General features: G+C 36.5%; 3 protein-coding genes and 1 long non-coding RNA gene across 6 annotated transcripts; 2 read left to right on the top strand and 2 right to left on the bottom strand.

The window, feature by feature from the left end:
* Positions 1 to 1,417: 1,417 nt before the first annotated feature.
* Positions 1,418 to 4,994, bottom strand: LOC145570072 (uncharacterized). Of its 3 annotated transcripts, XM_081629065.1 has the most exons (4): positions 2,815 to 3,100; positions 2,474 to 2,526; positions 1,932 to 2,381; positions 1,419 to 1,848 (listed from the first exon to the last, which is right to left on the bottom strand). In XM_081629065.1, exons 2-3 carry the CDS (start codon positions 2,505 to 2,507, stop codon positions 1,945 to 1,947), a joined length of 471 nt encoding a protein of 156 aa, XP_081485191.1. In that variant the 5' UTR covers positions 2,508 to 2,526; positions 2,815 to 3,100; the 3' UTR covers positions 1,419 to 1,848; positions 1,932 to 1,944. The 3 variants fall into 3 exon arrangements, with proteins under 3 accessions (XP_081485192.1, XP_081485191.1, XP_081485190.1); XM_081629066.1 differs by lacking the exon at positions 2,815 to 3,100 and adding an exon at positions 3,563 to 4,994 and having other exon boundaries at positions 1,418 to 2,381; XM_081629064.1 differs by having other exon boundaries at positions 1,419 to 2,381; positions 2,815 to 3,099.
* An 8,923-nt stretch (positions 4,995 to 13,917) lies between these two features.
* Positions 13,918 to 18,458, top strand: LOC145571649 (uncharacterized). Its single transcript, XR_014096604.1, has 3 exons — positions 13,918 to 14,252; positions 17,116 to 17,244; positions 17,398 to 18,458. It is a non-coding gene; the product is annotated as an uncharacterized LOC145571649 (long non-coding RNA).
* Positions 18,459 to 19,739: 1,281 nt separating this feature from the next.
* On the bottom strand, positions 19,740 to 21,933 carry LOC145570068 (protein OCTOPUS-like). The gene has a single exon (XM_081629059.1). The coding sequence runs from the start codon at positions 21,727 to 21,729 to the stop codon at positions 19,888 to 19,890; it is 1,842 nt and encodes a 613-aa protein (XP_081485185.1). The 5' UTR covers positions 21,730 to 21,933; the 3' UTR covers positions 19,740 to 19,887.
* Positions 21,934 to 22,925: 992 nt separating this feature from the next.
* On the top strand, positions 22,926 to 24,919 carry LOC145571648 (uncharacterized). The gene is made up of 3 exons (XM_081630673.1): positions 22,926 to 23,163; positions 23,523 to 23,663; positions 24,616 to 24,919. The coding sequence occupies exons 1-3, from the start codon at positions 22,972 to 22,974 to the stop codon at positions 24,757 to 24,759; spliced, it is 477 nt and encodes a 158-aa protein (XP_081486799.1). The 5' UTR covers positions 22,926 to 22,971; the 3' UTR covers positions 24,760 to 24,919.
* Positions 24,920 to 25,371: the final 452 nt, after the last annotated feature.

Below are 25,371 nucleotides of genomic sequence, written 5' to 3'. Positions count from 1 at the left end.
ACAAAGGTAGGTAGCACCGTAGCAGTACCAAATAATCAATTGCTTTCTGGAGTTCTAGAGCTGAACCTGAATGATCTTGCTGCCTACGGAGAACCTGCAACATTTTGGAAATTTATACATAAAAATTCTGAAATTTCCTTTCTGCTAATTTGAAGCTCCAAACTGAACTTAGCTTGTATTTATCCTCCTCGCTTTTTATATAGGCCATGTTTGGAAGAAAGCTTATTGGGGGTATATTAGCTTATTTGACTAACTTTAGCTGATTGACTAGTCAAACAAGCTAATGCAAGTGTTTGGTAGTAAGCTTATTGAAAGAGCTTATTCCACTAAATAAGCTCTTTTTGAAAAAGCTCATTTTAGGAGCTTTTTCAATTAGCTTATTCATTAATTATTGTGAAATGACACTTATAACCTCATTTAATTTAAAATCCTATCTAAACTACCTACCCTACAATTAGCTTATTGGTCATTTCATACACTCTAACACCTTTAAGCTATCAGCTATTTACCAAACACTTTTATATAATCAGTTAATACAATAAGTTAGTCAAATCAGTTAATAAAATCAGCTAGTCAAAATCAGCTAACTCAATCAGCTTTCAGCTTTCTCCCAAACAGGGCCATTGTAAATAAAGCAGTGATTTGGAAGAGTAATTGAACATTTGAACTCGAGTTATTAAAGCTAAAACCCAAAAATTGGCATCATAAGTGACTGCTTGTCCTTGACAATGTAACAAATCAGCTGACATATGTTTGCTAATGTTCTAATCTCAAGACAGGAAGCAGGAACTAGAAGAAAAAAACATAGAGAAACTTCTTTCCCCCTTTATTTTCTTTTCTTCATCCCTTTCAAGAAACTGGCTAGCAATTTATCGGAAAACTAGCTAATATGGAGTAAGTCGGATCACCATCATATGACCAATATGAGCAGCTAACTAAACCCTTGTCCTATAAAAGTTTAATTCAATAAGAAACTCATCCCGGAGCAAATGAGTTATGAGCTCAGTAGGTAAAAGACCAACTCGATTTTAGCTACTGTATTTATCATCCAAGGATATCTTCTCAACAAACTTATACTGTTTCTCCTTCACACTCTACCTTGATTAATATGCTTCCTTTCATTGTTTGTAGACAGAATAACAATATTTCCACAACTTGAGACAATACAAATCTTCACCTTCAAGTTGTGAACAATAAAACTGACAAATCCCTCAATTGAAGCAATATAGCTAAATACACGCGCTTCTAAGTCACTAAATTGCATACTTTTTACATTATAAGTACCCTTTTGAGAGTACTTAGAGCCCCACTAACGGAGTAATGGATCTTCAGTTAGCTTGCCTACTTCAGATGCAGGCTTACATGGTAGCAAGAAACCATCAGTAAAACATTTACAAATTATGGGGTTCAAATTTCTAATACTTTCCACGTCAAAACAAAACCATACAAGAACAGGGTTGTCCAGTGTTCATCTATCTTATTTTATCCCAAAAGGTCCATACAATAATAATGTTTCACTATTAATCTTAAGGTGCATATACAAAACAACATAAACGAAGATTGCCCAACAAGTAGTAGTGCTTATGTTTTTTCTGAACCTAATAATTAACTTTCCAACTTCTTATGTTTCTCTATGCTAACTGAGCCACCACTAAAATATAACGTTTTACCATCAACCACCACTAGTGCTGTATACTAAGCCAATGAACCTCTCTTGTTCAGTCATTTTTTTTTCTAGCCACGAGCCACGCTTAAAACAAGATCAGCATAGGGATAAATTTGTCCAGTTTTCATCTTATTTCATCCTTGAAGTTCTACTCAAGCAATTGTTATGTTTGTACCTAAAATCTTTAATTGCATATAATGAGTGATAGCTAAAGCTTACAAAAATAAGCTCAAAACCAGGGCCTTACATAGAGGTTAATACTTACTTCTTGCATCATTTCACTCAACATCGAAGCCCTTTTCTTGAAGCTCAGCAATTACTTCATTCCGCATTCTAAACCACAGCTTGTGAGCCTCCTGCTCAAACTTCTTGTTCTGCAACTCCTTCTGATAGTTGAATGCATCCTTATCAGTATCGACCGTCCCTTTGGGGCCAATGGTAGTGCCAATCATCCCTCCCTTAGCAACAAACTCTTCCATGGCTTCTTTGTCACCCGGGTACGGAAATTGTCGCCTTTCGTAGAGGTGAGCCAGTTCTTTCTCCTCCTTGGGACGAGGCTTCAACGTCCACCACCCAAGTGGGGATGTTTCATTGTAAACCCAAGCTGCCCCAAACAATGCATAGGTGCACAACAATGCCTTGCCCACTTGCTTCCAAAAGTACCAATCTTCCCTCCCTAAACCCACTTTTTTCAAGACTTTAGCCCATTGAATACCTATTATAGAAGCATTGCAATAAACATTAGTAAAAACATAAGCATGTCGTTTACGCATTTCATCGAACAGGTGATGGGCATTAGTGTTAAACCTGTTGGTGCATCTGGAAAACGCTTCCGAACCATTGAATCGAATCGTTTCCAGCTAAAAAAACAAACGAAGTAACATAATCAGATGATCCCATCATAAAATCATCATGAATTGATCAATTGTTGTAATTGGGTGCCCAAAAATGCACATTAAATCACCAACCAACTTTTGAGCTGAATTCAATTTTTGATAATAACTTCGCAAAACCCTAAAATTTTACATTAATCGACTCAGATAAATACAAATTTTGTAATCAAAAGCAATTAGAGCAAGCATTTTTCAAAATTTTGCAGCGATAAACAAGAAAATATGCAAAACAGGAGAGAGAAAGAGTAGAATTACCGGAGAAAGTTTTACGTTTGATAGAAAGATAAAGTTGATCAAACCAACGAAAGCCGGCAAGACTTGCCGGTTCGAATTTCTGCTTCTAACTATGCGATCAGCTCACTAATTATGGTGTCTTCTTCCGGCTATAATCGCAACAATTTTACCAACGCACGGGATATAGCACGTACACGGGATAATTGCTTACAACTTTACAAGCCACCCGAACTCAACTCGGTCAACCTCAACTCCAGATGACTCGTGCTTATTCGAATCAGCTCGAAACTCAATAAATGTACGAGAAACTTAATATTTTTCCATTGTTCTATAAAAACACAAAAATTACCTTAATACTTAATAATTTTAAATTAATACACTTTAGTAGGAAAAATTTATACAAAGAAAAGTAAATATACTTAATAAACTTTTAAAATTCAAGAGACCTAAACCTGTAAATGAGCAATTCGTGATCGATTTGGCTCGACTCGAAACCTAATGAGCACGAGTCGAGTTACTTTTTGCTTGTGATCGACTCGCTCGATTAGCACCCCTTAAAAGGAGAGTGCATTGTTTTAGAAAAGGGAGAATGCAAAAGTTGAGTATTAAGGACTTGGTTCATTATGTATATTTGGACATTTGGTTGTACAACAACAACAACAACAACAACAACCAAAAAAAAAAAAAAAAAAAAAAAAGGAAACCAAAACAAAACAGCAATAAAAAAGACCAGAAAAGAAAATGGTATTGACGATCACGAACAACTAACCAGTGAGCGGGAGCAACCCAGAGACGAGGAACCTTACGAATCCAACATGAATCAAATTGTAAAAGAATATCTCTGATAGCCCCCAACAACCAAACACAAGAAATGTCTTATGAGCACGAACGACATAACATGGAACCTAGAAGTGTGCTGTCCGTAAAGAGGAGAGGACACAAAAAACCCTTTCGCCTAGCAGCCTGAAGAGCCCATAAGCAAGCCTGTAATTATGACTGTAAAGCTGACGAAGTTCGACAGGCACGGGAACACCCACCCAAAACAGTAGGGGAAAACTCCTCTCTGAAAATCCAACCTGCCCCTGCAGTTTGATCACGATTGTTCCAAACACCGTCAAAGACTATGCAACAATCTACAATGCCGGAATACAAGCCATGTAAACACCAAGATGTAACAGGAGGAGGACACGGAGACTGATGTCGCCGAGAAGACAAAACAGAGCTAGAAAAACGAGCAGCCTCTGAACTACGCGATACCCATTCTGCAGAAATATGAAGAACTGAAGCAGGAGACCAGACTGCATGTCTAAATATAATCTGATTACGAGTAAGCCAAATAGCCCACAAAAGAGAGAACAAAGTGGCTAGACTATGCCAATTCTGAGACTTCCCATAACCAGAAATCAGCTCTGTGAACCAGTGAGTAAACGAATGTACCCTCAAAGAAGTACTCTGGAGTCCCAAGGGACCGGTGGTCAAGAGATGATAAACCAACGTACAATCCCTAAATAAATGCGAGGTCGTTTCCAAGTGACCATGACAGAAAACACAAATGGGGTTGACTGGAAGTCCCCGGGAATGCAAAGTAGCTTAAAGAGGCAAAGCATCATGAAGTATCTTCCAACAAAACATCCTTAACTTGGACATAATCGGCATTCCCTAAAAGCGTTTCCAGCACAAAGACAAAACGGGATCACTAACCACTGACATCCTGGACTGGCAAATCAGCATCACATAAGCCGATTTAGTGGAAAACTGACCATCACCTGTAAACTTCCAGTAAACAAAATCATCCATCAGTTTTAGAGGGTGATCAACAGACAAAATACGCGAGGCCGTAGTATTGTCGAAAAACTGATGGACCTTAGAAGTATCCCACGCGTAAGAATGTTGATCAATAATAGAATAAACATAAGTCGGAACATCCGACTCACCTAGACCAGTTTTGAAGGAAACCGGTCCCCTAGGGGCCCAAACATCCTTGAGGAGACGAACCTAAGTCCCCGAACCTACTTTCCACGCAATCCCCTGAGCCAGAGTGGACATACCAGCCAAAAGACCTCTACAGCCCCACCAAGAACGTGAAACCTGACTCGGCTCAAAAGAATGAAGGGAGGAATACTTCGCCGATAACACACGCGAAAGTAGGAGCTGAGGATGCTGATATATACGCCAACTCTGCTTGGCAAGCAGGGCAGAATTAAAGCTCTATAAACTACGAAGGCCTAGCCCGCCCAAACCTTTAGGAAGATGAAGTAGAGAAGCAGAGCGAAGGGCCATCCTCCGAGACGAAGATAAAGAACGCCACCAGAAACGAGCAAGCATTCGATCAACATGTTGACAGATCGAGGAAGGGATCTGAAACACAGACAAAATATGGTTGAAATAAAGGCGAAATCTGAAAGACGCTTTGACACTTTATCCACCAAGAAGCGAAATTCCGAAACCTTACTTCTCCCCAAATCAACCGGCAATCCCAAATAAGAATCCAAAGAATCCCTACATTTAAGCCTTAAACTGCGAGTTAGATAATCTCAGTAATATGAAGGAGTGTTCTGGCTGAATTTAACAAATGACTTGTGCAGATTGACCATCTAACCGGACATACCACAAAAATTTGAAAGAAGGTCCATCAGATTATCACAAGCAAATGGAGACACCTAGAAGAACAGTAGGGAATCATCCGCAAAGAACAAATGTGAAATAGAAGGCGCTCCCCGTGAAATACAAATTCCTTTGAGCAATGACTGCTCCTCCGCACTGCGTAACATAGAGGAAAGAACTTTCTTACAAAGAACAAACAAGTACGAAGAAAGCGGATCACCCTGCTGAAGACCACATTGTGGAAGAAAGGTGGAAGACGGATCCCCATTGACCAACACCTGATAAGAAACTGTAGAGATGCATTAGTGTATAATGTGAATCTAGTATGGAGGAAAGCCAAAGACCTTTAAGAGATGAAGTAAGAAATCCCAGCGAACTCGATCATAGGCCTTATTCATGTCTAATTTCAGAGCAGCATAGAACCGTTTCCTAGCCCTTGAAGCATTCATGAATGAGAGAAGTTCATGAGCAATTAGAGCATTATCGGATATAAGACGTCCTGGAACAAAACCATTATAGCAATCAGAAACCAAAGAAGGTAAGACAAGACGAAGCCGACCAGTTATACATTTGGCGATGCACTTGTAAAGAACATTACATAGACCAATAGGATGAAAATTGCATAACAAGCTCCGGACTGTTAACCTTGGGAAGCAGAGTTAAGAAAGTACGATTCCACTCCTTCAGCATGTAGCCATGAGAAAAGAAATATTGAACTGCTCCAACTACAAAAGGAACGACCAACTGCCAATGAATCTTGAAAAAAGCCGAAGAAAACCCTTCCGGTCCGGGAGTCTTTTTATCATCAATACTAAACATAGCCTTCTGGATTTCCAAAGCTGAAAAGGGAATTAACAACTCCTTTTGTTGCTCGGAGGAAAGAGAAGGTAGATGAATCTGATCCTACCAAGAAGAAACTGTCACCATAGAGGACCCCTGGACAGTATATAAATCCTTATAGAACGAAAGCACCACTGACTTAATACCCACAGGATCAGTAACCCAAGAACCATCTAAGGACTTCAAATTGTGAATCTTATTACGACGGCGACGAGATTGAACCAAAGAGAAAAGAAGGCGAGAATGACTCTCTCCATTTGCATCCTAATTAACCTTCGCACGCTGACGCCAAAACATGCAGTCTGAGCCTCTGCAACCTTTTCTTCCTTCGTAGTGAGAAAAAGACTTCGGCCAACTCGAGTATGCAAACTAGAGGCAGCTTGACTAATAGACAAGGCTAGATTCTTCCAATCAATACCCCACAATCGTTTATGAGAGGTGCACCAAACTAACAAACGATCTTTAATGAGAGATAACTTTCGAGATAGAGAAAACATTGGAAAACCAGCAACAACTATAGAGTCAACTATAGAGTGCACATCCTTTGCTGATAAACACTAATTTTCTATCCTATAAAGGCGATGAACTTTATTATCCTCGGTAGAGTCAGATAGAATAATAGCAGCATGATCCGAGAACATAATAGGATGATGAAAGACAGTTGTATCCGGATACTCCTGAAACCAAGAAGAAGTCGCATAAGCCTTATCTAGGCGCTCAAAAGTTGAGTCGGAATCAGAACGATTATTTATCCAAGTAAACTCTGGCCCTGAAAACGGAACCGCTAATAAACCCGACTGTAGGCGCCAGTCCATGAATTCATGATGACCAGGTATAAAAGTAGAGCCACCCACTTTATCCGTTAAGAATTCCACCTGGTTAAAGTCCCCTACTAAAACCAAGTTTGAATTTGAACCCAAAATATCCGAAAAGGCAGAACAGATACGAGTTTGATCGACAACATAGGGCGCTCCATACACAAACACCACATATTTTATTACAGAACCCACGAGTATTTTACAAAAGATGAAGTTTGAAGTAACCAAAATAGGAACAAACTGAAGCCGAGAAAACCACAGCAAAAACAAATCACCACTCAAACTAACTGCATGTGCACCACAAAAGCCTGAAAAAGGAACGACATACAACTTTTTTGCAGCCAAATATACAGATACCATAGTTTCCATCAAAAACATGACATCTAAACCACAAGAGCGGACTAAAGATCTAATATACAGAACTTTAGGGGAGTTCGCCTGCCCAAGACCCTTACAGTTCCATGATCCAAACTTCATCTCACACCGGGCGGTCCAATAGGGGGAGCCACCGACCCCTCAGCAGAGTCACCAACAGAAGAAACATGAGCAATGACTTGCCCTGCTTGCCTTTTCAAATAAAAACAGTAGAACCAGTCTGATGACATACTAGCTCTCAAGTCATCATATAGATTCGTGTCCAAAACATGTCGAAATTTCACTCTCCATTTGTGTCTCTTCCTTCTGCCGTTCCCAATCAACATACTAGACAAACAGAAATTAGAGATATTCCCAATATTGAGTAAAGAGAAAAAGGGGATCATAAATTTAGCTTTAGAGGCGGTTCTCTTAAAAGGAGATTTTGGCTGCTTAAGAGGATTTGAACTGTTCGAGAAGAGGGGCACATTAGTCCACTTTGATTTTCTGCCGCCCTTGGAGGAGATTGAGTTGGTGAAAGAAGAGAATTGGCGGGTGATGGATGAGAAATATGCGTGGGATGAAAAATGAAATTCAACTTATCAATCCCTCTATCCCTTTTTTGAAGCAAAGGTGAGCCAAGGCAAAAATGGTTCGTTTTTGGACTGGGTAGAAGTTTTTTGTGGGTTAAGAAATTAGAATGGGTTGGTTTGTGGTTGGGTTCTTTTGGAGCAAGGTTGATATGCTTGAGTGGGTAGGAGTGAGTTTTTCTTTTCTTAAAATGGGAGAGCATTGGAGTAGCAAACATAAGAGGCCTTTTTTTTGGATTGGCAGCTCTTGGGTTGAGGTGAGTCGGTGTTTCTAAAAGTACTCTGGAGATTCACTCTGGTTGTTCTAAAAAATTCATATCTTTTCATGCCAATATTTTTGCTTGAAAGATTGCGAGGAAGAAGATTAGCAGACACAGTCAACCCATTTCTATCCTTCAAATAAGGAGTGGACATATAAAGAGTCAACAAGCAAGAATTTTCCTTATGTCCAACTCTATTACACCTGGAGCACAAAATAAATATGTTCTCATATTGGAAATTAATCCATTTTAATCCAAAATTGCCAAGGTCCAAGTAGAAACCAGGTATTAAGTGGTCAAAAACCGAAACTCGTAGTTTAACTTTAATCAAGCATCTTAAACATCCTGAACAAGGTTCATCAAAACAAAGTATTCTCCCAGCCAACTTAAGCATTGGTTTGACAACATTAATGTCGCATAGGTTCAAAAGTACCTCATCAAGATGAACCCATAAAGCAGCCTCCTCGAATTTTATATCTCTAATTGATTCACCATGATTCCAAGGTTTGAACATTAGAAGAGTAGCTTGATAAGCTGTGGATCCCTGCTCCAACATAGCTTCTCTGTCGTGGACATCGTCACATAGAAACAGGAAAATATTGTTGAACTTCTGGACTTTAATTTCCCCAAACTTAATCCATTGGTTTGACACCCACACTTTAATTGAAACTAAAAGATTTGTATTTGGTGAGAAGTGGAGGAAAGTGGCGGTGGAGGAGATAAGACGGTAGAAGGGGTACGACTCTAGTATCCTAGAGAGAGAGAGAGAGAGAGAGAGAGGGTCTTTTTAGAGATAGAAATTGTCAAATTAAATCTTTTTTATCAGAAGTTAGTTGAATAACTCGTACGGAGTAATATTTAATCACTTAGTCAAATCCACGTACCATTTGTATTGTGTAGCATCTAAATAAATTCTTATACTCTATGGATATATTATGTTGTAAAAGAAAATTAAATATTATTTCATCATATGAAAAAAGAATTTCAAATTTGATTATATTTGGAAAGAATCACTGTACAAAGTAAAGTAACTCTATAATTAGTAAAGCAAGTTAAAATGTCTACTCCTTTAAGTTGTTTTTTTTTTTTTTTTTTTTTTTTTTTTGGGATTTTTCATTTGGTACCGTTGTAGTTTTAATTTTCCCATTTGATACCCAATTTTTAGTTTTACTCTACATGGTATTATTGTAATTTTGACTTATTCTTTACTATATCATCTCGTTAAAAGTAACATTAGTTTGGGGCGATTGTGGCCTTTTATTTCTAATTTCGACTGCAAATTTTGATCCTTTAATATCATAATGACTCCCAAAACTTTAACCAAACCTTTTTTTTTTTTTGCACGAAACCAATCGGAATATACAAATTGAGAAATTTTTCATGCACATAAATTAACAGCGACATTTTAAAGTTTTTTTTCCACTAATTTCAACCTCAAACTTGAACCTTAGGACCGCTAAGGGCTAAAACATTTTCTTAAAAACTTTAACCGATCAATTTTAATGACACCCAAATGGAAGAATACATATTATATTTGATGGAATGCTACAATAGAGAATAAATTGAAACTATAATGTTACAATTTGGAATAAAATTGAAAATTGGGTACTAAGTGGAAAAGCTTAAAATACAATGGTACAAAACGGAAAATCCCTTTTTTTTCCACATGATAAGGTCCATTGGGCCCAAGTATAGGGCTCCTTTCACAGGCTCACAGCAATACGTGGTTGACATTACCCAAAGTAAGAGAAAGGGATTTGGCATTAATAAGAATCGAACCTCGCGCCTCAAGGATACTAGGCGACCTTTCGTGATACTGCACCAAAAGTCAATCCTGATTCCACTCCTTTATTTGCGTGGTGAGCCAAACCATTCATTTCTCTCACTATACATAGAGTATTAAAGTTCAATCCATACATCATTCTTTAATGTTGAATCTAGCAAATTTATATATTGACAATTAAGAAGAAAAAAAAAAAAAGACATGCATATTTTTGAAATCATGAAATGATAAATCTCGATCTAACCGATAAAAAAAATATACTCCCTCCGTTTTATTTATTTGTCACACCACTTTGGCATACATTTCAAGAAGGATGATATTAGACTAGTTAAATGGACAAATATGTTGATGGTTCTTTAACTTTTTGAACTTAAATTTTCACGATTACATGTCAATCCTTTTACATACCTTTGGCAAAAAGGTGTTAAGTTGTTATAGTTTAAATTTTATATCTTAATTTATTTGTTTATCTTTTCAAATTACTTCCTCAAATAACGTGACAAAAAAATGTGTTTAAGTATATGAAAAATAAAACAACAACAGAGCCAATTAGAACACAATGATACATAATTGGTCCCACTCACATGCATGCCAACTTGCATCAATTAACTATATATCAATGTATCACAATTCACAAATGTTTCACTATTTTTTCCCCATGAATAGACGTAAACAATAACATGTTCATTTTACTATACACATCCAGATAAATCATCTACACTTGATTTCAAATGAGGCCTTGGGTCAAAGTATCAAAGTTATAAGCTTATGATGGCTTTGAAATTAAGTTTTCTTTTAATACTTTGTATGATGAAATGCTGAGCAAAATGAACCAACTTTCATGGAATGTTTCATACCTCATATCTCTTAATTTTAGTGATTAAACTTCAAGGGGTGGATTCATTTGAAGGATTTTTCTTATCTATCACCTCAACTCAATCCCCTAGTATTCTTTTTAAAAAAATTCTTAAATCGGCGCAAAGTAGTCCGGTCCATAATTTGGACCGATTCTTTCCGTCCGGTCCGGGTTCGGTCCTAGCTTAATCGGTCCGGTCTTTGGTTCTTAAATTCTAATTTTCGGTCTTCGGTCCGATCCGGGTCGGCCCGGTCCGGTTTTGGACCAATGAACAACCCTACTTACGATAAAATTAAAAATAATTTTTTAAAAAAAAGTCAAAAAATTGTTGCTACTTACTGCATAAAGTCTAACACATGCCTCTAAGTTGTAATGTACGTAGTTAAACAAGGCTCCAAGTCCAACCAAAGAAAACCTTCGTTGGGAGCCTGGAGCAAGACGACAACTAAGGTGGTAGAGGGCGACTTTGCTGGTGGTGGTGGTGGTGTTGGTGAGGAATATTATTTCAACAACATCGAGAAAAAGAAGACTAACAAAAGGGTGGGCTGTCTCATGGGTCTGGTTCATCTAAGACTAAATTTTTAATAAATTTATGGAAAACACGAAAAAAGTAAAGGGAAAAATATATTTTAACGTCATTTTTACGTCTTTTTTTTTGTATACACACAATTTGTCATAGGATACGCTATGCAAAATTGCAATTCACTCACAAATTAGATTAATGAAGGAGGACTATGAGTGAGCAAGGTGTGGTGTATTAAGTGGAGAACTAAGAGGTAGAGGTGGTGCACGAATCTCCTAAGTGTGGTGGGAAGTCAAAGTACAAGAAAGGTTGTCGGTGCTAGTTAACCATCATACTCCATAATTAAATCGCAGGAAGCAAAAAAAATGTGTTTTTGTGTAATCGTTTGTTAATCCCGTTGGTGGGTTTAGTTTTCAATGGTAATTTTTAGATCTAAACAATCCCAAGATCTAACCTAAACTATGATACCATGTCAGATAATATAAAATTCCTTGATCAAAGTGATTTCCATTTATCAATATACTAGGGGAGCCTACACGCGCAACGTGTGCGACATAATTAGTTTAAATGATCGAGTTGTAATACCTTGTCATAACACCCAAAACTTATTGGCTAGGCTTATGAACGCATATACTAAGAAATAAATCGTTGACAATCATAGCCTTACATAGATACGGAAATGTAACACTTAAAAATATATATACACTATTCATATTTTAGTTGGAAGCTTTTTTGTGTTGTAATATGGGTTTTGTTGTGAGGTATAATATATATCCTCCGTCACTTTTAGTTGCAACACTTAAAAATATATATACACTATTCACATTTTAATGACCGATCTTTATTTTTATTGACTTTTTTTTGTTGGGCAAAATAGTTATGTGGGATCTTATTAGATTCATCTCTATATATATGTTTTAAATATTTAATCTTTAGATTATTTACACGTCTATAATCAGAGATACGGAAGATCAAAATTATGCATTGACAAGCATGAAAGTTAAAATGTTGCAACTAAAAGTTAACGGAGAAAGTTTCAAAAGAAAATGTCTAATTAGGTGATGAGGTAAGTAGAACGCAGAGGGAGTGATTTCGATGGGTTCGTGTGCGTGAATTTTTTTTTTTTTTTTTTTAGTTTAAGAAAATAGTAACAAAGTGGATTTTATCCATCAGCAGGCGCTTTAATGGAGGACTCGTTCGCTTCAATGGAGGAGAGAACGAGAGTAGGGAAGTAAAGGAGAAAGGAGAGAGAAAAAGGGGGTTTAAGCGTTTAACAGGGAGGAAAAGGTTGAAAGTTGGAAGGGAAGGAAGACTAAAGAGAGAGGAACAAGTATATGAATCATAAAATTCATAAACACACTTAATAAGTTAATATGACATAAATGGGTATATTAGTAAATAAACATTTTTAGGGGTAAAAAAGGCATCACACTATTCATAAGAGTTCTTTTGAACTTTTTATAAGGTAGGGAAATAAACATTTTTAGGGGTAAAAAAGGCATCAGACTATTCATAAGAGTTCTTTTGAACTTTTTATAAGGTAGGGATATAAGGTCATAATAGGAGGCATAATCGAGGGAACCCCAATTAATATATGGGATTACACAAAGTCTTATATATGGTTGGTCACACCGTGTGGTAGGGGTTACTTCGTAGTGTAATAGGGGGTTATTTGATCGGTGTTAAAGGGGTTACTTCGTCAATTTTATTGGGTTACTCGATTAGTGTTATAGGGGTTATTCAGTCAGTATTATAGGGGTTACCTAGTCAGTGTTACATTGGTAACTTTGTTCTTTATAAGTGGCCACACGGTATGGCTAGCCACATACAAGATAGGTTGTTGAGATTAACATTCCAAATTAATTTCTTCTCACAACTTTATGCATATATTTATGTGCTACTTTACTTTTTTACTTTTATTATTTATGGAAAATAAAAGTAAAACAATATATTGTGAGAGAAGATATATATTCATGTTTATCTCATAGATAAACTTGAATTTTGCTGTCATGATCATATTAGGTAACTAATAAAATATCATAAAAGTATTCTTATACAAAATTGATCCCAAACCTAAGATAAGGATATTCTATAGATATTCTCTATCAGTGCACAAATAAAGTCAAAATCTGGTCAAATTAAAATACCACATAATTCAATAAATTAGATCAGATTTTTGTATAAATTAGGTGATTTGAACCTAGCCTTAATTTGTAGAAAAGTCAGGAGAACTTATTTTGAAATAAAGAGAGTACAAGGTACAATCGCTTTTGAAGTGCAAATTTTCCACACATAGCATATCGTATTGACCGCAGTTATATTATACTATCTCCAAATCTCTTCTATGGTTACATTTTTACCTCAGTATTATATACGTGGTTAAAGTTGTGCATCGGAGATCATAAAAGTCAAACTGTAACATAAAAAAAGCGACATATAGAGTATTATACATGGAATACATTACGAGTACTATAAATAAATGCATTGACAAACGTGAAAATTTAAGTATCACAAGACAAACTAAAAATAAACACAACAAATGGTTGAGAAACATTAAAAGTAAAAAAGAAAAAAAAAGACAATTTTGAAAAAAAAAAACAAAGGGAAGAATGAGTTCTTTCTCCTACCTTTACCCTCCCCAACCATCTTAGGCCGCCACCGCCGCCACCACCACCACCTCCTCCGCCGCCGCTACCACCGTCATCTCCGCCGCAACACCTCCTTCTTTTCCTTTTCAATCAAAAAATTTTCTCTTTCTTCCATCTTTGTTCGATTCAGTGAGGCAAATCCGACGGAAATTGGAGCTCCGTTTTAGTGAGGAAGAAAGCAAGGTTTGTTTTCATGGGTTTTTTTCTTTATTTTCTCTACGAATTTGAACTGGGTTTTTGATTTTTTTTTTCCATTTTAAAAGCATTAATGGGTAGCCTAGCTTTAACCCAGAAAGATTAGTTTATTGTACTAATTTAAATCGTTTTATCTGATTTGGGATTTTTTTTTTTGGGGTTCTGACGGTGTGAAAATCTTGGGAGGCTTCAATTCAATTGATTGCGGCTTCGTCGGAAGCGGGATGCTATTTCTTAGATTTACTTTTTTTTGTTTTTTTTTTTTCAAATATTTTTCTCTTCGATTTTTTTTTTTTTTTTTTTTTTTTTTAGTTTTTTCAATTAGTAATGTGAACCAAATTTGCCAGCATTTATGCCTCAAAGTGAAATGAAAACTATTCCGTAGTATTTATCAATTAGTTCATTTTCGGGTCCTAAAACCCTCGAGAATTGTTATTGGGTAGCTGTAGAAATTTAGTGAAAAGTAAATGTTTCATTAAGTTCATTTTTAGACTGTTCAAATGTCTAAGAATTGTTATTGGGTAGTTCAAGAAATAAAAGGTAAAGAAAGTTAGCAATGTAGTTCATATGTGTGATGGTCCTATTCCAATTATTAGCATGCTAGGGAAGAGTTGTTAATTCGGAAAATTCGCATAGCTTCCGAAATTTGTTGTCAACAACCCATCTAAATGATGTGGTGGACTTGGATTTACTGGTAGAATGTGGCTAACAAATTGGCGATAAGTATAAATACTATTGCTATGTATGCATTCATATTTTTTTTTTTCGTGGTTCTAATTGGGTTTTGAATCGAATAAATGTATAGCATTGCTATTAGTTGCTTCAACTTCATAAGAATAAGAGAACTTGTTTATGACCATTTCATCATCTATGATGAGAAGTTCTGATAAAATAAATATGTTTCTTTTTTGGAATTGCCCAAGGAAGGGGTATTATAAATGTCACAAATATCGTTAAATAGAATAGGTTTGGCTGGTTCTATGCTCTTGTCTTTCTCTACATGTTTAGACGTGTAATCGTTTATGTTCTTTGTATATAGTGCTCTTTTCCTATTTTTTTCCCCTCTATGTACCATGTTTGCTAGTTGAGGGAGCCGGGGAGGTAGTACAGGCTACTGCATAACTTTTTATCATACACAAAATGTTAAGTTGAGATTAATCAGAAGAGGAGGATTCTATGTTACATGAAATTGTAGATGACATGCGGCCTTTATACAAGATTAATCTACTCTAATGCTAGTGTATATATGCAAGATGTTGATCAAAATAGATTGCACTCGACAACGTCATTACCATACCCCACTTGCAGCCTTGAGTAATTGTGTTCACGTCATGTTCATAGATGAACCTTGCTAAGTGTGTTCAAGATAGTTTTTGATGTGGTATTTATTCACAAATGAAGTCATTTAGTAGACAAGTATCAATTGTTGAAGGGAGTTATTGTGGAAAAGCTGTTTTACGCAGGTATGAAGTGCAATCGTACAGAAAAAATTGTTGATGTTTATGCAAAATTCACCATGTTTTATGTTAGAACGATGTGGCGAATCTTGTTGGCTCCTTTTTAAGAAAATCATTTTCTGTTTTCTTATTTAGCTTTGTTTTCAAATGTGAAAGTTTTCATATTGGTTAACATGATTTTGTGTTGGTAAGTGCAAAAAAAATCATATATAGTAAGAATATAAATGGAGTATAACCTTGACATCTCATGTAGATGGAAGTAAAATCTTCAATTAACTTGTTAGATAATGTACTTTTGGAATCTCATAAATATGTAAAGGTAACTTGTAATTTCTAGCAAATTGCCATGACGTCTTGCTAAATGCACACAAAACATACTTGTATGCATGTATTACTATTATTATTATTATTTTTTTTCCCCCCAATAATGGGAAGAAGTGTAGTCACATAAATCTACAAGAAACACATAAGGAATAGTTTATGAAATAGTTTAAGGATGGGAAATTGGTTCAACTTGTTGCGTACTTTGGTCTGGTGGTGGATCTATTAGTATACACTAGGGATACATGTAATGCGATTGGAGTGGTAAAATAGTATTGTGGTACTGGTTCTGTATTTTGTCTTAGTGGGTTGTGACAAATAGCTATATGTTCTTAGCTGGGATAGTTGATCTTGTTTCTTTAGAATATACTTGGATGAATTTTTTCTTTACTTCAATGCATTGCTGATAAAATAATGTGAGAGTGAGAATATATAGTTCCTGCGATGTTACTTGAAACAGCAAATATGCTGTTCTGTCCTTTCTCTATGGGAACCAAGTGGTGATAGAGCTGGTTAAAGTGGTGTACCTCTAATTCATGGCTGTCTGAGTAGTATTGTGTGAAAAGGGGCTCTTTGGGTCCTTGCTCCCCTTGTTGCATTAAAGTGTGTAGGATGATTTCCTCATCAGCTAGCTCATCAATTGTACTCGATAACAGAACAGCTGCGCTCATTTCACCTTAAAAATAAAAAGTTTCAGGGGAGACTAGTTCAAAAAGGCTCCAATAAGCACAATTATATCTGATGAGGGCTTCCCTAGTTCAATTCACTAATAATTTCAAGTAAGTTCTGATAAGTTTAGAGAAAGGTTTTTAGGTGAATTACAGGAAGTCAAATTAAAATGGTATACCAGAATGGTCTCTCCTGGACGAAGGGTATATGGAAACAAAAAATTTCTCTGCTTCTGCAGGGGTAAGCTGTATATTTTACTACATCCGACCCTTGCATAATTGGATTCTTGTTTGCTGGTGGTTTTAATGTAGTCGCTTATGAAGTTTGACTACTTTGTTGATTTAGCTACTATTTGCTCACTTTTTGTTTAATGTGCTAAATCTATTCTTCTTTTTCATAAGTAGGTTATTGGCCTGGTTGGATCAGCTGATTCTAAGGAGTTAAGGACTGGTTAATTTGGTCTACAGCTGAAGGCTTGAGCAGTATATTGTGTGGAATCAGAAACATTCTCCAGCATTACAAAATTGAATCTGGTACTTTTTAGTTGAACTCAACAAGATTTTCCATTTGATTTGACAACATGCACATGTACAGACATCTTGATTATTGTGAATATTGGGAACCAACAAGTTACTCCAACTTACTTAATATTAATCATCTGGGTATCAATGTTTAAATATAACTAGGCTGCAGTTTGATACATTCGCCATGCACAAGCCAAAGAAAAGAAATCTGCAATCACCTCAGAAGTCAGCAGACTGGTTAGATTATATTAATGATTGCCTGCCTGCACTAATAATACCTGTTGGTCCTCGATTTCAAGCTGATGTTCCAGAATGGACGAGTGCATCTAATCATACGTATGAAAATGGTAATTTAGATACTTCAAGGTGGTTAGGTACCAGAATCTGGGCCTTTCAAAATGATAGTACAGATTCCAGAGGTAAAATAGGAAAGGGAAGGCCTGATTCCTGCTCTTGCTCTTCTCCTGGTTCTTCACAGTGTGCAAAACAACATATTTCGGAAGCAAGAGCAAGGTTGCAATCTGACCTGGGCCCTGCATTTAAGAGTTGGAAGTTTGACGAGATGGGTGAAGATGTTGGCAAGTCCTGGACATCAAAACAGAAAAAGAAGTTCGATAGCCTTGTCTGTGCAAATCCGTTGTCACAGGGTAAGAGTTTTCTGCAGCCAGCTGAATCATCCTTCCCATCTAAGACCAGGAAAGATATTGTCAGTTATTATCTGAATGTATATGTTCCTAAGCGCATTAGCATAATAACTCGGTTGGGATATATAGTGCTTGATAGTGATGATGACGAGGTGGAGGAAGCCTCAAATACCAAGAGCTCTCAGAAAAGACCGCGACCCAATAGTGATGATAGTACAAAACTTGCCAAGTCCCACTACTTGACTGGGAGAAGATGACACACCGGATCCAGAGTCTTACTGAACAACTCTTTACAGGTTTCCTTTTGGTTCAGACTTTAGAGGATTCCCCCTTTTTTGGGTTTTTGCCTGTAATGGTTGCACATTACAGTGCAAAAATAGCAAAACTAGGAATAGCAAAATTTAGGCCTGAACTTTGTGATTATACACCCTAACGGGGATTTTCTTGCGGCAAACTCGTCTCAATGTTGAGAAAGCTGTGTGTATCTAGGAAAGTCAAGCTGCACAGTTTTGTGACACTATTTTTTTCTGCTCATTTTGTGCTTTAGATGAGAAGGTAATAGAAACATCCTTGTTCTCCTGCAAATTTATCGTCTACCACCTGGTCTCACCCCCACAACCCCCCCCCCCCCTCCCTCCTTTTAAAGGAAAACTCCTCTTGTGTGGAAGTAATAGTAACATTGAGATCATGTTTGGTTATATGGTTCGTGTAATAGTTTCCACCTAATTATGTAGTATTATTTTTCTAAAACTTAAGGTAATAATTATCCTTACCTTCCTGGCTTCCTTTAACAAAAAGAGAGGGAGTTAGTTTTAAGTATTTCATGTTCATGGTTAAACCAAACAAATGAAAAAGTAGTTAGATTATTCCTTCCCCCCCTCTTCTTTGCTTCCTCATCATTTCATTTTCAATGTTTTTATAACAAACACCCCATGATAGTGTACATGACCTAAAATGTGATCAGTAAATCCGGACATAGGTAGTACTAAGAAATTATTTCGCATTGTACAGTGAAAGATGAAGTGAATCTAGTGCTATACTTGCTATGTTAATGCTCAAACTAGTATCACTTCCGTGCCAAAAAATTTGCTACTTTGCAACTGTTTTGGATTTAGAGGTTTTTCAGCTTTGAACAGGATGTGACGGATCAAGGGTTCCGGAAATAACCCAAGAGCAACGTGAGGTTCGAAAATTTTTAGCTCGCATATCACAAATGTTACAACCATCTTTCCATAGACGGATGGTTAAAACTAAATAGGGGAAACAGACATTTTTGTATTTGACTGTTTATTAAACTAAGTGAACACTTGTTTTGTTTTTCTCGGACTCAATGAAAAACTTGGATTTACCCATGTCATATGCCACGAAATTGCACTCCTCCTGTCATCTGCTGCATCATCTCACTTCACAAAATCACAACCTCATACTCCCATCCCATTAGATTTGCCCATTTAACCTTTTTTTGTGCGAGTTTTTTTGGGTCAAATAGAGCGATCTTAGTGAGAATGAGACAGTAATAAAAAAGAGTAGCCTCTGAAAAAATATTTTTTTTGCTAGTTAAACTGATAGACCAAATCACCAAGAATGTCATCCACAATCACTTACATACCAAGAAAGATGTAGTCAGTAGTTCAGTACTCAATAGCCTGCCTGAGTAAAAGAAACCTCACTTAATAAACTGTATTTGCAAACCTCAGCCCCAAAAATATGAAAAAACCCACATAACACAATGCATGTTACAATTACTTCGTTTGAACTCGCCAAACATCATTACACTAAAAGATAATATCACACAAAAGCAAAGCATATAATCACATAAGAACAATTGTAAGCATAATTGAGATCATGATCGTTTATTTGAAAATGCATCAGTGTTCTAAAAGGTAAAATTACTAATAAGTTTTATAGTAGAAGAAACATGAAACAAGATTACAAGTGTCTTTACAGAATGCCCTGAAACTGAAAACTCATATCAACATATACTGTTCTATTGTTTCAGTAATCAGTATTACAACCTTAATACACTTCTAGCCAAAGATTTTGAGTTCTTCAATCTACTTTTTCCTAACCTATTTCTCCTACGGCTCCTCAATGGCGTCAAATAAAATCGTAACAAGCCATTATCGAGGGGGTGATTAGGTGAGTTAGTGTACCTAGCGCTTCGATTCCTCTGTAAAACAACAGGTTCCTGCCTACTCCTAACAATGGCCTTTGATTCGTTCCTACTTGCTACTCCACCAACTGAACCAACTATCGTGGAAGAGCCTCTAGAGCTCGATGTGCTATGGCTTCGTGTAAGTTTCCTTCCACTGATGTCTGCAGAATCAGCATCAGGACTCTCTGAATGTTCTCTATCACCTTCTTCGTTCCCAAATTTATCACCTTTTTTTCGATTTAGCAAGCCCCAAATACTCCACAACTTGCTCCATTGGCGGCACTTCTTGAACCCCTTCCCATTACTGCTGCTAGAGACAGATGCAAGGTCTTTAGACGCCGTCTCAAAGCTCTCTGAGCTATTATCATCTCTTAAAGAACTCGAATTCAACCTCCATTCATTCAACTCTTTCTCAGTTATAAGCAACTTAGTCCCATTAAAGATCCCAATAGCAGCAGGTGAAACCCTGGCATTCGATATTCCCTTAGCTTCAACATCCTCAATCACCCCCATATCCCTCCTTACTGAGCTCGCAGATCGATCAAACCCATTCCTCCACCTCTCCCTATCACTCCCACTCTCCACCTTCGTCTTCCCTTCATTCAATACTCGATTATCAAACCCATAAACTGTAGCCATAGCATTCTCAATAACCGAAACCATAGGGGCATTTCCATTCGCATTACCACGAGACAATGCCGCTCTCCCACCTAGCATATACCCATCCCAAGACGCCCTCGGAGCATCAAACTCACTCCTCCCAACTTCATCAATCGACATTCTACCACAATCAACCGATGCCCTCCCTAAATCAATTGAAAACCTAGGGTCTGTATCACAAGACCTCCTCCCAAACCCACCACAATCAATCGAAGCTCTGCCTAAATCAATCGAGCCTCGAGGATCGGTATCGCAAGACCGCCTTCCGAACCCATAATCACCAACCTCTGATTGAGTATCCCTCAACCTCCTCCCTCTCAAATTCTCAAGCTTCATCTCCCCCAAACCAACACCACCATTGTTGCTTGTTCTTCCATTACAATCACTATTCTCTCTCTTCTGCTTCTTCCCCCATTTTCGAAACTTCTTACTGAAAACAGAAGCAGCAATCCAGAAACTTCCAGCAATTTCCTTAAAATCCTTCTTATTACTACTATTTTTAGCTTGCAATTCAAGATCTATAAACTCTTTCATAGTCCTATTAGCTTCCTCAAATTCATCTTCTACATTTCTAAAATTAGAAACCCTAGGTTTAGCTTCTACTTGTATTTCACCTTCAACTACTTCAATCTCTTCTTCCTCGGGAACAAGGCAAGTACCTTTACTCAAAAACCCTAAATTCCTCGATTGAACTGAAACGACGTCGTCCTCTTCATCGTTATCATCATCAATATCAAACAAAGACGACAAAGATTTCCGACCACGAACATCGCAAGATCTCCGGCGAGGCTCCATTCCGACGACAACATCACAGTTCTTCGCCGAGAAAGTCTTGCAACGCCGTAACTCCGGCAAAACTCCGGCGGAAGCAGCAGAAGAAGTTGAAGCTTCACCACTGCAAGAAGAAGATGGGTTGAGGAGAGAGAGTCGCTCCCGAAGACATGGCGCACAAAGACCAGTAGTAGTAGGAAGATTAGGGTGACGATGGCATGGAGTAAGGCGGCGAGGTTTAGGGTTTGGCGGTGGTTGCGCCATTGTTGAAGGTAGAAGAAGTTTACGCCATTTTTGAGGAGAGAGAAAATGGTGTTCTTTGCTTTGAGAAAGGGGAAATCTAAGTTACAGCTTTCACTTGGTTAGAGGTTTTGGTTTCATTGGATTCGTAAATTTTTGGGTTTTTTTTTTTATTTTTAATTTTAATTTTAAATTTTGATTTTTTGGGTTTTTTGAGATTATTTTTGCTCTAGTCGTTTCTTTGTGTGTGTCTTGTTTTTCTGTGGAATTTCTGACTATCTCGTGCTGTCTGTAGGGATTTATTATTTGTTTATTTATTTGCACTTTAAAAAAATAAAAATTAGAAAAAAAAACATTTGTTAAATGTAGTGGGAAATACAAATATTAATGTTATTTGTTGTTGTACTTTATATTGGGTTTCTAGGGTGTAGGGTGGTCTAGATTAGCATCATCAAATGATCATATGCACGAATGGTTTTTAGGCACTAATGAGTGTAATGAGGACAATTCTACGAAAGTGTGATCTTAATAATGTGTACTAAATCTACTAATCATAGCACACTATTGTTTTATGACAATTGATTTGTGTTGTCTGATATTGATTTGAATAATGAGATTTGAGATATTCAGAACACGATTATTAGGATTAAATGGTTAATTTGACTCGAGCTTTTATTAAATTTGAAATTGAACTGACTTGAAGATTAATTGGTATAAGACTCGTATCAAATATATATTAGACCCAAATAAAAGTTGATTTGATTATTGAGATTTGAGCTATTTAGAACACTGATTGTTAGAATTAAATAATTAATTTGACTCGAGTTTTTATCAAACTTGAAATTGAACCGACTTGAAAATTGATTGGTATAAGACTCGTAGTAGATATATATTAGATCCAAAGAAAAGTTGATTAAAAAAAAAAGTTAGTATTAGATGGCTCATTAGCACGACACAACTTGGCCGCCAGTATGCGGATCGGACTATGCATGAGCTTCATTTATGAAAGATCAGCATGAGCCTGACACAACACAATTGTTTCTTGACTTATTCTAAACACGACCCACTTAAACACAAGACATAATAGAAGCTCTTGAACGGCTTATACCTAACAACCACAACCCCCATTTTTACTATCTACTAGTTTAGATTAATTAAATAAAACCCATTTAACCATCTTTTAATCATCCGTTACTTGTTAGCTACAAGTAATGGGTTAAAGACTTAAGTGGTTACAAATTACTTTGTTACCAGTACAAAGCTACTATGGAGAAAGCGAAAGGAACAATTGAAGCGAGTAAGGAAGAATCAGAAATGGTATCCAAACTTGATGTTCATCCTCATCGTCCTAATCTCGATTTCAGTTTCTATGAAGATTTCACCTTACACGGTATCAGTGTTGACCGAGTTCAACCCCAACTCGTCATCTGTTCATTCAAGGTTCCTCCTAGACTCACTGTAAGTTTCATTAAAACCCCATTTCTTTCTTGTACAAATCAATTCAACTGATAATTTCATTTATATGGGTATTTCAATTTGTTTTCTGGGTTTTATCTAGTTGTTTTTATAATCTTAAAGTGGTTTTGATTGAAAAAACCCCAAGTTTATACTTCTTGTTTGAATTACCTGATTTGTCAGAAAATCTATGTAATCCATACACTAGAGTAACTTAATTGATCAAAATAGTCTCAGTTTTTATATTTTATGAAATCAATATTGATATGTTGTAAACAAGAAAGAAAGCAAAAAGTTTGAAATGTCTGTTATATATAGTGGCAATTGATAAGTAATACATGTTTGATTCGTTAATGGTGCAGGATAGAAATGGAAATTTAGCATCCGGCGCGATTGCGAACCTTGTTGATGAACTTGGTGCTGTGGTTATTTACAGAGAAGGACTTCCAATGAATGTATCTGTCACCATGTCTATCTCCTATGTGTCAACTGCCAAGGTTGATGTATGTGTAACTTCAATTCTTGAACTTCTTGTTATTGTTTATCATGCTGATCATACTTTGGTTTGTTGTATGAGTGACTTGTGATGGTTTGTTTCATTATGAATGTTAACATGAGCTATTTTGGCTTGGGTAAATCCCGGTGAAATCGAGCAGTGCCGGATTAAATTGGGCAGCCAAAGATTGATTTGGACATTTAGTTTAGCCTAAGAAGAGTTTTAGGGTGTGCCACATAAATAAGGCTTGTGTCATTTTGACTCTTTGTGCTCGTTGCTGTTGTTGCTTATCGTGATTTGCTCTGGTTTTATAGAATATCAAGCAACTCAAAGGGCTGTATTAAGGTGGGGGGGGGGGGTGCTGGAATTTTCAAATCGAACTTCTGCATTTGGTTGGTATTGCATCTGTAAAATGTTTGTTTGTATCAGTTGTGTGGTTGTTGGTGTTGTAGCATTGGTTTAATGAATTTATGACATGATGTTCTGCTTTCTATGCTAACGATGATTTGGGTTGTATATTAATAGATAGATATGATTATGAGAAATAAACTACTCATATTGTGAGACAGATATGAATCAAATAGGCAAAAGTTAGCACTCGTAAAGTTCAACATATGCATTGTTCATGGGTTTGAAGAACAAACTTCTGTTAGGCATTGTTTTAAGGATGGTAACGAGTCTTTGTTGTCTGGAATCTTGATGAGTGTTCTTTATAAAGCCTTTTCTTTTATTAAGGGGATGATTTTCTTTAATTTATGTTACCATTCATTACCACCTCTGTTGGTAGTAATGAATTACGAGTATATTGAAAAACAATGAAGAAAATACATAGATACATAAAGCATTTAAAAGTAAACATAGATACATTACTAGGAGTTTAGCACATCAGAATTTCCTATAGAATGGACAATCAGTGCAAAGCATGATTCAGTAGCAACTAACACTCGTATATTTCGTAGGATGAGCTAGAAGTTACCTCAAGGCTTTTGGGACGGAAGGGGTCTGTTTTTGGAACTACTGTCGTGCTCAAGAATAAAGCTACCGGGGAGATTATTGCTGAGGGTCGACATACTCTATTTAGCAAACATGCTAGCAAAATTTGATCTGAACAATGTGTGTTGGTTCATGGAAACAAAATTTGGAGGCTCTTGGAAGATAAAGTTGTCATGTTAAGTATTGAATTGGCAAATGTGTAAAATATAAAGTATTTTTGTAAATTGGATCTCTTTTGTTTCTTCTACTTGATAACCAAATATTATTTCATTGATTTTGTCCTATGTTGGATACAACAAGAAACTTTTGTTTCTTATTTGAGTGCATTTTTTTTTCACCTAATTAACACATATTTAAACTTATTAGACCTTATTTTATTTGATTTTTTTATTTTTTATTTTACGAAATTAGAAAAAATAAGGTAAACAAAACAAGGTCTTATTTTATATAGGTATATTCCCGTGACCATATAGAGAATAATCAATGAACTCAAACCTGTTGAGTGTCTCTTTACAAGAAGCCAATGAGCCTCTATTGTTTATTTGACCAATTCGGCCAAATTCATATATAATCATATTTGGTTTTGCACATCTTGAAAACTAACTTTGTATGTTATTGTTTTGAAACAAACTTCATATGTTATTTGTTATAGAAGTAATCCTGTCAAATTAGTAGTAAGGATCTGTTCTTTTCAGCTTAATTTCAGTCCAGTTCAATTCAAT

Source organism: Chenopodium album, chromosome 12 (assembly GCF_948465745.1).
Source record: "Chenopodium album chromosome 12, dcCheAlbu1.1, whole genome shotgun sequence".
Taxonomy (NCBI): Eukaryota; Viridiplantae; Streptophyta; class Magnoliopsida; order Caryophyllales; family Amaranthaceae; genus Chenopodium; species Chenopodium album.
Note: the sequence above shows the minus strand (reverse complement) of the source record. Positions and strands in the feature narration are given on the sequence as shown.

Excerpts from the sequence above, each read along its gene's own strand:
- LOC145570072 (XM_081629066.1), bottom strand. The coding sequence starts at position 2,507 with ATGGTTCGGAAGCGTTTTCCAGATGCACCAACAG. Across the intron at positions 2,382-2,473 it reads TTTTCCAGATGCACCAACAG|GTATTCAATGGGCTAAAGTC; the intron begins GTTTAACACTAA and ends CTTCTATAATAG.
- LOC145570068 (XM_081629059.1), bottom strand. The coding sequence starts at position 21,729 with ATGGCGCAACCACCGCCAAACCCTAAACCTCGCCGCCTTACTCCATGC.
- LOC145571648 (XM_081630673.1), top strand. The coding sequence starts at position 22,972 with ATGGAGAAAGCGAAAGGAACAATTGAAGCGAGTAAGGAAGAATCAGAA. Across the intron at positions 23,164-23,522 it reads AGGTTCCTCCTAGACTCACT|GATAGAAATGGAAATTTAGC; the intron begins GTAAGTTTCATT and ends TTAATGGTGCAG. Across the intron at positions 23,664-24,615 it reads TGTCAACTGCCAAGGTTGAT|GATGAGCTAGAAGTTACCTC; the intron begins GTATGTGTAACT and ends TATATTTCGTAG.